The 13770-nt window shown below is 39.4% G+C and overlaps 1 protein-coding gene across 1 annotated transcript in view; it reads left to right on the top strand.

The window, feature by feature from the left end:
- Adamts12 (ADAM metallopeptidase with thrombospondin type 1 motif 12) overlaps window positions 1-13770 on the top strand; it is a 319480-nt gene that overhangs the window by 276520 nt on the left and 29190 nt on the right. The window contains exon 19 of the mRNA XM_047556801.1: window positions 5297-6403. Within this exon, the coding sequence (XP_047412757.1) occupies window positions 5297-6403 (1107 nt within the window). The remainder of the gene's footprint in view (window positions 1-5296; window positions 6404-13770) is intronic.

The following is a 13770-nucleotide window of genomic DNA, read 5'->3' as shown; positions in this document are numbered from 1 at the left end:
AGCAGCTTATTCTCTGCCAGGGCTCCTGGAGAACAGATGTGGAGGATACTCTTGTTTGAAGCAACTGCTCAGAGAAAACCAGTTGGGCACAATGTTGATTCTCTTCATCAAATCTGATTTTTTTTTTCAATTATTTACAATACTGAACTAATACCCTAGGGCTGCCCTAACAAATTACTGCAACCTATCTGACTTAAACAACAGAAATTTCTTGTCTCACAGTTCCCAATGCTAGAAATCTAAGATCAAAATATCAGCAGGGTTATTTTGTACTGAAAATTGTGAGGGAGAATTATTATGCCTTTCCTCTTAGTTTCTGGTGGTTTCTAGAAATCTTTGGTGTTCCTTGGCTTGCAAATGCAAAACCAAAACCCTTATCTTCATCTGCACATTCTCCCTACACATATGTCTCTGACTTCAAATTTCCCCCTTTTTTTGTTTTAGTTTTGGGTACTGGGGATTGAACCCAGAGGCACTTGGCCACTGAGCTACATCCCCAGTCTTTTTTATCTTTGATTTTGAGACAGGGTCTCACTAAGTTGTCCAGGGTCTCACTAAATTGCTGAGGCTGGCTTTGAACTTGGGATCCTTCTGCCTCATCCTCTAGAGTTGCTGAGAATCATAGGCCTGTACCACGGTGTCTGAATAATTTTCCCATTTTATAGGAATGTCAGTCACAGTGGATTAGAGCCCACCTTAACAACAGCATTCTAACTTTGATTCCCTCTAAAGATTCTATTTCCAAATAAACTCACATTCTGAGGTAGGTATTATAAAGAATCTCACATATCGTTTTTGTGTGTGGGGAAGGGGTGTAGACAATTGAACCCAGAACAAGTATTTACTTTTAAACTAGGTTTTAGTATGAAATTCAATCATTATTTATAAATTCCTAACACTATGCATTAAATCTTTTTATGCCCAAGTATTAGCTCTTTATATATTTAGCCCTTTAGCCAAAATCCTCAGATACACTCCGTGTTTTTGAGTAAACTCACCCTACGCACCACAGTTCTGGGTTCATTATGAGCCCTCGCCCTCCCCTTCCCCACAGTGCACCTCAGGTGGGTGGAGTTGACCAATTTAGCAGAGACCTCTTTCTCAGCAGGCTTCCTCTAGAGACTTCATCCAGGAGTGGTGGGAAGGGAGGGCACAATAACTCCCAGAGAGGGAATGAACAGACTGACAAGCTACTTGCCTGGTATAGGGTTCAAAATTATAAGGTAAGGGCATATGATAATCATAGCTGAAATTGGTTTTGAGAATTCTGAAACTGCAAATTGAGAAGGGTTCCAAGTGTGGGTTTGTGTACTGCATTTACCTCATCTGAAGGGCTTGACAGCTCCTAAGGAGATAAACACAGTCGGAAGATGTAGTGGAAGAAACATGAGGCTGAATACAAAGCGACACTGATGGTTCAGCTCTGAGTATAAGAAAAGGCAACCCAGTGCTTAGGCCCCGTGTCGCTGGTAGAAAGCACTGTGCTGCTGGGCACACCATGCTACAGTGCTGAGAAATGACATCCATGGCCTGGGAAGATTCAGTATCTCCTGGGTAAGGAAAGTAGGCGTGGATGAAAGGTAGGTATCCTGGAGAACATATAGGCTCTTCCCCGATCCAGGTATCCATGAATGAAGTTTTGAGTTGCCATTGGGAAATTGGGCCAAGAGATGCAAGATATCTGTCTTTTCAAGAGAAGTCAAAAATACAGAATTTTTAAAATATGAAATTGCTAGTTTTCGAAATTTTGGTCACTAATTCAGTTTCTGTACTTTTTTTGTGATTTTAAGATTCAACAGGCCAAAGAGGACATGTCAATAAGCTGAATCTAGTCATTAGGCTGCCACTTTGGAGCTCCTGTCTCAGAATAAGATTCTCTTAAAGTAGCAAAATGTAATGCATTTCAACTGAACAGCCACCTAGATAGCTATTATTGATTTCTGCTTTGTTCTTTGGGGTTTAACAGACTCACACACTTAATAATATTGTTTAGTTCTTGAAACCTGCAGGTTAAAAGACCACATGCCCATCAGTTGCCTGGGAAATATGAATCTAAAAACAAAATCCAGCAGTAAACCAGAGGGGAACATGGGTCTCTGAGTGTCTATACGCGTGTGCCTGCCCTTACTCCCCCACCCCCCATAAGAAGATCTGTGTGTCATGCTCCAAAAGAACTATACAGATTGGGAACCACCAATTTTTTGGCTATTAGCATCGCTCTTGTTATCAGCACCATTATTATAGCAGCTACAATAATAGTTACCAATCATCCTTTAGAAACCGTGCAGTTTTCAGACTGTCCTCTCAGCAGCCTTGTAAGGTGGGCACTAATTTCTCTCAATTTCCAGATGAAGAAACTGAAGCTTTGTTTTAGTCACCTTTGTTTTGCTGTGACCAGAAGTCCCAACAAGAACAATTTAAAGGAAGAAAAATTTATTTTAGCTTGGTTTCAGAAGTCTCAGTCCACAGATGGCAGATCCCATAGCTCTGGGTCCAAGGAGGCAGAACATCATAGTGGAAGGACATGGTGGGAGAAAGCAGCCCAAGTCATGGCAACAAGGAAGCACACACCAGGGACAAAATATAAACCCCAAAGGCACACCCCCAGTGACCTACTTCCTCTAATCTCAACCTACCTGCCTATACTTACCACCCAGTTAATCTATAACAGTGGATTGATCCACTGATTAGGTTAAAGTTCTTACAACCTAATCATTTCGCCTCTGAATATTCTTAATTGTCTCACATAAGAGCTTTTGGGAGACACCACATATCCAAACCATAGCAAGCATTGGGGAATTTAAGCTATTTTTCACAGGTCTTCCAGTTCTTCTTTTTCCTCATAGTTTAAAGTGAGAACAGAGGGTACATCTTTTTCCAAATGCTTGTGAAGGTATATACTAAATTCTCACATCATATGAAATGAAATATTTCAAATTAAAACAACTCTCTACATACAAAAAAAAGGGTGGGACAAAGGGAGCAAAAGAAGAGAAAGAAAAGAAAAATCTAAGAGTTTCCTATTATGTTGCAATCTACTCAAATAATTTCTTGGAAAGAAAAACCGTTAGAGGGGCATCCTGATACTTGAGGATAGGTCAGGGTCCCATTTATGGGAAACTTTCTCCAAACCGAGCCTTCTGAGCTAACCAGCATGGGAATGTGTTCAGACAGACACTGAAGATTATTTGGTTGGACTGGTAAATTTTTATAGAGTGAAAACTTGAAAATCCAAGGGGTTCTCATTAGAATATAACAAGAGGAGAGGGACTTGGGATGACAAAACTGGATGGAGCACACAGTACTTCATACACAAGAAGGGTGGAAATATTGGGCAAATCTGGAAAATAAACATTTCCAGACTTACTTTCCAGGCTCCAAGTAAATTATGGAAGGTGCTGGAAGACAATATATCCTCACTGGTGGGTTCCCAGACCTTTATTTGGCAACCTCAACTTTGGTACAGAAAAAAGTATTCATTTCCTGCTGCATGAAGCACATTTTCCACCAAAGAATACTATTATTGTTATGTCAAAATGAACCTGAGAAGTCGGTCTTAGAGCAGAGTGTCTGCAGGTTTTGTGGGTATCTTCAGGTCACAGCTTTGCTGGTTGGGCCCTAACCTGCATTTGGTCTCTCCCTCCACTGTCCATTCTGTGCCCACAGCCATCTCCTGCTTTTCAAAAGTGTTGATGCCCAGAGTTGTGATATATCAGTGAATGATCTTGCTCCATTAAAACAAAATAAAGAGGGAGTTTTCTACATCATTATTATTTTCCTACATAGAGGAAATTGAAAATAGAACTTTAGAAGGCAAGGAACTTAAGCTAAAAAAAATGCACGAGCTCATGGTAAGAATTTTCCCATTCCTTTTATTTTTTTTTCCAGCTCAAATGATCACTTAATAAATATATGCAAAGTGATCACTGTGTCTTAAGAACTATCCTGGAATGCAGTTCTGAATAAAACATGGGTCCTGCCTTTGGGTTACTTTCCAGAAGTCAAAAATTCAGTCAAGTCAATAAGCTAACTCCAAGGAAAGCTGTTCAGAGTGTTGTACTGGGTTTTGGCAGGAAAGAGAAGATGTAGAACTACTAACTCACTCTTAAAGATTCTTACTCTGAGACTGACTTGCAGCCTTTCAAAGTGAGTCCCTGGGCTTTTCTCTTGTGGAAGCTGGAATTCCTGTCTTGTAAACCTCACAGGATATGGCAAGCACCACATAGAATAATGACTATGCAGTCCTATGAAATTCTCTGAGTATTATGCAGTCCCATCCTAAGAAACCTTTTGGAGGTCAGGGATATAGGCAGAAAAATGAAAAATGGTTAGCAAAGGACTTGGAGTGGCCCATGATTAAATGCCAACTTTTGGGTGGTTGGCTTAAACTGTCACTGAAAAGGAAAAGCTAAAACTGGAGTGGTTAGGCTGAAGAAGTATGGCTATCTAAAATGTTGGTGTTATGTAGTGAATATGTACAATTTGTGGCTGCTGAGATTAATAAAACAAACATTTTTTATCCTGAATTCGGAGAAAGGACTGTCTTGTTAGGATCCCCCCCAAAATAACCTAGCTGCTTGTGCTCTGGCATGCCCTACAGAATTGGGGAGAAACACGGGGGAGGGGACATGCCTCAGTGTGTATATTAGCACCCTAAGGGACTGACCCAACGCTTTGGAAAAGGATATATCCCGCCTTTGATTAACTACTCACCTTTAAATTTCACAAATGGCCTTAGATTCATGAACGTGTACGAGTACGGGGATTGGCTAGCTTTTAATCTGATTCTACCTGCCACAGCCAAAAGATGATGATACCTGGGTGAAACTGCTGAATTATAATAGCTATTTTCTAAGAACAAAGGGAAAGGTTCAATATCACTAACAGGAGATTCCTGAGACTATGTAACCATTTCATATTAATTTAATAGCATCAGAGCCCTAGGAAAGAGATAATATTACTAACTCACTCTTAAAGAAATTAGGGAACTTTAAATCATTGCACTCCTTGTGGATCCCACTCCCCACTGTTCAAAGAAACTTCAGTTTGACTAGGTCATAGTTTATGTTCTCAGTTTGTGGAGAGTAAGTAGTTGGTCCTGAGCCCCATCTGGTCTTCAAGAAGTGGATATTTCCATGGGAAACTTAAAGAGCACAGAAACCAAATGTAGAAATTGAAGGATGACATTAACTGCACAGTTCCGCCACGGCTGGGCCTGTCCTGATCTGCTGTAGACCTGCGCACAAGAATGAAAACATCTCTTCCCATGAGACTAACAGCCCTGTCTCTTTTCCAGTGTTCTGTTTCCTGTGGTGGCGGAGTGCGGATTCGCAGCGTCACATGTGCCAAGAACCATGATGAACCTTGCGACAAGACAAGGAAGCCCAACAGCCGAGCCCTGTGTGGCCTCCAGCAGTGCCCATCTGGCCGGAAAGTTCTGAAACCCAACAGAGGCACCATTTCCAGTGGGAAAGATCTACCAACATCTGAGCAAGATCCCTTAAAGCCCATCCCTCCACCCACATCCATGCCCACACTGCTTACCACACCCACGGTGCTTGACTCTCTGAGCACCAGTACCCTAGAAATCAACAGCATTAGTCCTGCCACAGTCTCCAAAGAGGGAGACCTGGGTGAGAAAGGGTGGCAAAATAGTTCAACCCAAACTGAACTGGACTCCCGTGATCTCATTTCTACTGGAAGCACTTCCCAGCCCGTCCTCCCTTCCTGGCCTTTGAGTGTCCAACCCAATGTTGAGAATGCTTCCAGTTCAGACACTGGTCCTACCACAGAGGGAGACTCTGTCGCTACAACAACAAGTAGTTCTGACTTATCTTCCAGCAACGCTGTGACTTGGCAAGTAACTCCATTCTACAGTACCTTGACCAAAGATCCAGAAATGGAGATTCACAGTGGCTCAGGGGAAGACAGTGAACAGTCTGAGAACAAAGACGAAAGTCATTCTGTAATATGGAGCAAGATCAGTGTGCCTGGAAATGATGCTCCAATGGAAAGAAGTACAGAAGTGCCACTCGGACCTCCACCCACACCTCATGCTGGGGAGGAGTCCTTACAGCCTCCCTTCGGCACAGTTACAGAAGGACCACTACCTAGTCAAACACCCAGTACCCTGAAAAATGGGACACTTAGAGCAGAGGGGATGGTCAGTGAAAAACCAAGTAACACTGGTGACCGCCAGCCAATAATTTCAGAAAAGTCTATAAAAAATAGCCACCTGGAACTTCCAGACAGCATGAATGTAACGCAAGGTGCTGACCCAGTCCTGACGGAGGAAGACGCATCTAGCCTGATTGCTGAAGGGTTTTTGCTGAACGCCTCCAATTACAAGCAGCTCATGAAGGACCACACTCCTGCATACTGGATTGTTGGAAACTGGAGTGAGGTAAGTTTAAGTTTCCTATCCCTGATCTGATTACACATGGAAAATAGCAATGTTGCGTTCTGGTGCAGATTTTAAAATCAACTTACATTAAAATGTAGTCTAATGTGGAAAAAGTGGAAAGCTTGTCAAGTCTATGTCAACTCCTCAAATGGAGGATGGAATATATGAATATATATAAAATAGATGGAAAAAGTATATGATATACATATGAATATATATAAAAATGTATATATATATATATATATATACACATACAGAGAGAGAGAGAGAGAGAGAGAGAACATATTTGGTGAGGTACAATGAAAAGAACTCAAACTAAGTCAGGAGATCTGGGTCAGGTAGTAGTATGATTATGGAAAATTCATCTTTCTATGCCTGATTTTTTTTCTACAGAATGATAGGGCTAGTATAATCACAAGTCTAATGTCTCTTCCAACTATAATGTACAACAATCCTGTGGTGAAGGACAGTTAAAAGGGCCTAACTTTGCACTTTAATCACAAAGCTAATGCTGAGACTTGATTTAAACCTGTAAAATAATCCCATCTAGAATGGAAAACCAATTCTACTCTAGTAGAATTCCATAGTTCATTATATAAATGATTTTTTTCTTTTTTTGGCTGAGTGCTTACATTAAAACATTTCACTTTGGCTCATTGCAAGAATTAGAATATAGGAGAAGAAGAAAATAAACATGATGATAAAAGATTGACCCCGGTTTTTAGGCTGCGGAAATTTGGCTAGATATTTGTTTATTCATTTCTAAAATTAATGACATCCTTTGAAGCATGAAAAACAACATTTAAATATTTAAATTTTAAATGTACAGCATATGAACTTGTTAACATAATGTGACAGGTACAAAACACAGCCTTTGAGGGTGAATTTAGCTCTTCAGTGGACAACTCCCCCTCAGCTCTGGTGGTGGGCAAGGAGGGGTGGACACCAGTCTGCAGACTCTCCAACACATTTGGCCTGTCTGAGTTGGGAACAAACTGAAGTGTAATTCTATCCCATAGACCTCTCCATAACTGGTGGGTTCTACAATTAGAAGCCCCAAAATGTAGTTTCTCCATTTTAGTTAATTCAACAAAGAGAAATATTAAATCATTTTCTGTCTGTTTTTGCTTTCGCTTCTTTATTTGGTGAGTTGCTTTGTTTTGGTTTCTCTCATTATTTGTGTTTTTTTTTCATATGTTTTTCAAACTTTATGTATCTTTTAAATTAATTGAACTTTTCTTATCTCTTTTATTTTTCATTTTTATTCCCTTTCTTTTTGTCTTTATTCTTTTCCCATCTTTTTTCTCCCTCCCTTTTTGTTCTTTCTATATATTTTTGCATTAACTATACTAATATTTTTTGGCAGGGAGAGGGTACTGGAGATTGAACTCAGGGGCATTCAGCCACTGAGCCACATTCCAGCCCTATTCTGTATTTTATTTAGAGACAGTGTCTCACTGTATTGCTTAGCGATTCGCTTTTGCCGAGGCTAGCTTTTAAACTTGTGATCCTCCTGCCTCAGCCTCCTGGCTGCTGGGGTTACAGGCATGCACCACCACTCCCAATTAACTATACTATCATTAATGCCCAATTCTTTAGCCTATTCTATATTATTACTCCCCTTTCTTCTGTTCAGTTAGTGGAGCTATAGAAGTCATCTGCAGGATGCAGCAAGCACAGTTTCATGATCATATACCATAATAAAAATGGTTTCATTCCAGAATACAAGGATGGTTCTACATGTGCAAATTAATAAACATAATTCATCATATAAACTGAATCAAGAATTAAAAGCATGTGATCACCTCAAGAGATGCATGAAGGCCTTTGACACAATTTAACATCCCTTCTGGATAAAAGCCCAGAAGAAACTAGATATAAAAAGATCTTTCAGTCTCTATTTCATTAATTTCAGCTCTGATATTTATTCTTGCTTTCCTTAATGATGAATTTCAAGGTCTTAGAAAAACAAGAACAAACTGTAGAAGGAAATAAATAATAAGGAAATAAATTAGCACAGGCAAGGACTTTCTGAATAGGACTCCAATAAGTTAGGAAATCATAACAAGGATTTACAAATGGGAGGGCATGAATTTAAAAACTTCTGCACAGCAAAGCAAACAACACAGTGAAGAGCTAGCCTACAGGGTGGGAGCAAGTCTTGGCCAGGTATTGTTCTGACAGAGGAACTCACTCTGGTGACAATCATCAAAAACATAATAATAATCAATGCTGGTGAGAAAACAGGGAAAAGGAACCCTTATACATTGTTGGTGGGAACATAAATTAGTATAGTCACTGTGCAGATCAGCACAGAGTTCCTTATAAAACTAAGAATAATCCAGCTATGTCAGCTATACTACTCCTCTGTATGTATCAAAAAGGATTAAAGTCAGCATACTGTAAAGACACCCACATACCCATGATTATAGCAGCACAGTGTCCAATAACCAAGTTATGGAATCAGCCCAGGTGCCTATCACCAGATGAACAGATAAAGAAAGTGTGGTATATATACACAATGCAGTATCACTCAGCCATCAACAACAAAATCATGTCATTTTCAGGAAAATGAATGGATCTAGAAATTATCATGTTAAACAAAATAAGACAGACTCAGAGAGTTTTGCATGTTTTCTCTCATATGTGGTTTCTAGGGGGAAAAAAAAGACATGGGTGTAGATGGCAGATATTAGGAAAGAGGTAGAGAATGAGGGAGGGGAAGTTAAGGGTGGGTAACAGGGTGGCAAGACAGAAATGATCAAACTGTCATATGCATATACAATAAGACACAATGAAGCCTGACAGTCTGTATAATTAAAATGTGCTAATAAAATAGCATGAGGAATTTGTGGCAAAGTAATTGCATGCTTAAATCATTCAGCATTTTTATGACATTTTACATGTTATTTTCCTAGATAAAGAAGCATGAAATAATAGCAGCTAATATAAAAATAGCAATTCCATTATAATAATGTATAAAGTATGTGAATTTCCAAACCACTTTCAAATGTAGTTTCACCTTTTTTTCCTTTTGACAGTCCTAGAGATGAGGTAGTGTCTCATTTATGTTTGTTTACCAGTATGAAAACAAAGATGTTTAATGGTTAAGTGACTTGTCTAAGGACACACATTTTTTTGTTCTAATTAGTTATACATGACAATAGAATGCATTTTGATACATCATACATAAATAGAGTATAACTTTTCATTCTTCTGGTTGTACATGATGTAGACTCACACAAGTAGTATAGTCATATATGAACATAGGGTATTAATATCTGATTCATTCTACTATCCTTCCTACCTACATATCCCTCCCCTCCACTCACTCCCCTCTGCCTAATCCAAAGTGCCTCTATTTTTCCCCAGCCCCCCACCATTACTGTGAATTAGTATTCACATATCAGAGAAAACATGCAGCCTTTGGGTTTTGGGGATTGACTTATTTTGTTTACCATGATATTCTCCAGTTCTATTCATTTACTGGCAAATGCCATAATTTCATTCATCTTTAAGGCGAGTAATGTTCCATTGTGTATATATACCACATTTTCTTTATTCATTTATCTGTTGAAGGGCACCTAGGTTGATTCCATAGCTTAGCTATTGTGAGTTGATGTGGCTGTGTTACTGTAGTATGCTGATTTTAAGTCCTTGGGTATAAACAAGGAGTGGGATAACTGGGTCAAATGGTGGTTCCATTCCAAGTTTTCTGAGGAATCTTCAAACTGCTTTCCAGAGGGGTTTCACAAATTTGCAGTCTCACCAGCAATGTATGAGTGTAACTTTACCCCATGTCCTCACATGTATTATTTCCTGCATTCTTGATAATTGCCATTCTGACTAGAGTGAGATGAAATCTCAGTGTAGCTTTAATTTGCATCTCTCTAATTGCTAGAGATGTTGAACATTTTTTCATATATTTGTTGATAGATTGTGTTTCTTCTGAGAAGTGTCTGTTCAGTTCCTTCACCCATTTATTGATTGGGTTATTTGTTTGTTTGTTTTGGTATTAAGTTTTTTATATATCCTGGAGATGAATATCCTCTTTTCTTTCTAACCTGCTGTCTCTTTAATGAATTTCAGCACCAATTGATAACTTAATTGTATAGTATTTTTGTTACAAACTAATCAGCCTTTTGGTTCATGGAATTGACTATATTAGCCATAAATAGATAAATTCAAACCTCCAAATTTTTGCACAAAATGCTACAATTATTTGCATTTGAACTATATTTTCACATTGACTCATGTTTCATTTCTAAAGTGAGTTATCACATTTCCTATCCATGAATCAACAACTTATTTTATCCAATTACAAGAATCTAGGTATGGGATGAAAAAGATTTTCAAGCTTACAGCAATTCAATTTGCTGAAAGAAGGAGACCAAGAGGTCCCATGATCTTGGAATTTTAGTCATATTGCTTTCCTAATCAGTTCTAAAGTGCCCTTAACCATAGAAAGAAGTTGAAAGTAAATGTTTTTAAAAGATGCAGCATGCTTGATAAACATAATGCTATTCTTATTACCATTGCTTTCTCTCATTTAATACCACAACCCAAGGAGATTGGCAATATTTCCCCTGTTTTAGAGACTGAGAGAAATTAAATAGCTTATCAGAATCATGTGCTCCATGAGTGATGGAGCAGGGATTTGAATGAAGACAGACAGATTTCAGAACCATGATCCTCTTCTTTGCAAATCAGAAAACATCACCATCCTCTACCTTTGATTCATTTGTTTCTTCTTTGGTCCTATTGCATATAAAAACAATGCTAGTTATGGGGTAACCCTGGATAGACAGATGAAAAAATCACATAATTCACAAGAAACTATAACGGATGTTATAATAGCACTGAGGGCACCTATGGTTACTTCTGAGTTCACAGAGACAAATGGTCCTTATGATGTAACCACAGTGAGTTCAGTCTAGACATTTTTATGATTGGTTTAAGTCTCTTCTTTTTTTGTAATAATCTCTTCTGTGGGAAAACCCAGAAATTTGATTTCTTTCCTGATGGGCATAATGTCTCATGCCTGTAATCCCAGCAGCTCCAGAGGCTAAGGCAGGAAGATCTCAAGTTCAAAACTGACCTCTGCAACTCAGCAAGGCCCTAAGCAACCTAGTGAGACCCTGTCTCAAAATAAAAAATAAAAAGGACTAAGGAGTGAATAATAATAATAATAATAATGTGCCTTTCCTTCTGAAAACACCCTGTATACCTAAAGGGCAGGTATAGAGCCTTGCTGTTTTCCTTCAGTCCAAGAAGTTTGAACAGGCTGTGGTCTCCACAGACTGACTGAGGATATTATGAAATTGAAGTTCTACATTTGGTGGGAGTCTCCCTTGTGACAGAGTTTGGTGCCTGTTCCCTTTACGCATGTTTGAGATAAACTGCTTTGTGTATAGAATTGTCTGAGAGGGTCAGGGCTCAGAATGGAAGCTTTGGGTTTTGAGTTTCTGGCTGTCCCTCATTTTTGTTTCTGCTCATTGCTGAAGCTCCTTCTTTGGGGGTTTGCCTTTTTCTATAACAGGTCACTCCCTTTCAATCACCACATGTTAGAAGCCCCAGAACTGCCATTGGTATTAATCTTCCTGTTCTACTTTAAAAATAAATGAATAGATAAACATGGTTTTTCAAGGTAGTGTAACTTTGTCATTTGTCATCTCCTCTAGTTCCTCTGTCAGTTGAAGTCCATGGTTTCCAGTTGGGTGTTAGGAGGATAGGAACATGAGTGGGGTCACTGTTACAATGATAGGGAAGGGACTGCAGCCAGCGTGCAGTGTTGGAAAGCTAAGGACAAGAAAAGTTCCAGAATGTCCAGGGAAGTCCCTCATAAAGAAATTTCCAGTCTAAACTGCCCAGTACTTGAGAATGCGGGACCCTCATTTCCTACTCTTGCCTAGGACACCTTGCACCATGCTGGTCTGGGCAGCTCCATCCTCTCCCTTCTCCAATCTTGTCCATACACCATCGCAAGAGATGCAAGACTGCTGATCCAAAAGGACTGTTGAAATGGTTCCAAACTCCCGCTCACAAAATCTTTGATGTTCCCTCATTACCTATCAGTCAGATAAAATCCATGCTGACCTAGCATCCAGCAGCCTCCATAGCCTCACGTGATCCAGCTTTCACCCTTATTGCCTCCTACTTGTCTTCTTCCATCTTTCGCTTCAACAATCTAGACTGCTCAGTTTCCTTTAAACCCCTTCCCTCCCCGTACAGTGCCTTTATGCATGCTGTTTCCTCTGGCTGGAATTTCTTCCCCCTCTCCTCTGCCTCTTCATATCATACCTGTTCTTCAGAATCAAACTTCCTCTTCCATAAATCTTTTGTGATTCTTAAGCAAGGAAGTAATTGCCGAAGTTCCTTAGGGTTTGGTCTGAAATCTCTCTCACAATGTCTTCACAATGTCTGTAAAAAAGGCTGTCCAAGGCCCTCATTGTACATAAAACATCTCTTTTACCAACTGTGATTCCAAAAATTAAGTAATTAACTCCAAAACCAAGCTACTACTTTTAAATGGCATAAAGCTTGAAACTGGACTTTCTGGACTTGAAAACAGACTCATTTACAAAATGTACCTTCCACTCTGCCTCCGTTTTCCCGTCAGTAAATTGGGGATGATGATAATGCTGGACTCATAAGATTATTATGAAATAAAAGGAATGAGCATCAGGCACACGGGAAACATTCAGGAAGTGCTTGCTCTGATCTGTATTTACAAAACAGAAAAATAGGTGCTGTGTGCACTGTGCACTGCTTTGGCTCTTATTTTGAAAGAAATTCACCTCTCATTGAGTCAGCTCCTTATTCAGCCAGATCCCTTAGGTCAATTGAAAGTAGGCTGTATAGTCACACAGAATGAAAGTGACAGCATAATTTCCCACAGCCTTTCAAAACAGTTTTCCCATGATGTCAATGCAACCTCAGCACCAATTTTAGCTCTCAGCACCCCAAGGCCTGCTCCTTGACCTGATCAATTGGTTGCTTCAGAGTCACTAGCTATGACATGGGTGTGTCCCAAGACAAAATGAAGTTGTCTCTCAACCTCTTCAGGATACACTTTTCTTCTCCCATTCTCCCCTCCCAATTTGAAAGTAATTTAATGTAATTAAAAATCTAATTGACAGAATCCCATTTTTATTTTTACTGCCTTCCATGGGCTTCCTCTTGTTTGCTTTGAACTATTGATTATTGCATAAATAGAAACTGTTGATAAGAATTAAACAAATGTCTGTTTGTGAGTAGGACTAGATTCAGAGCCCCAGAGTCAATGTGCATTTATCTGCAACATGAAAAACAATACGAAGAATTATAGCCATCCCTGTGATTTAATGTGATCATTGCTAACCTGGGAA

This window comes from Sciurus carolinensis, chromosome 6 (genome assembly GCF_902686445.1).
Source record: "Sciurus carolinensis chromosome 6, mSciCar1.2, whole genome shotgun sequence".
Taxonomy (NCBI): domain Eukaryota; kingdom Metazoa; phylum Chordata; class Mammalia; order Rodentia; family Sciuridae; genus Sciurus; species Sciurus carolinensis.
This window is presented reverse-complemented; position numbering and strand designations above follow the sequence as displayed.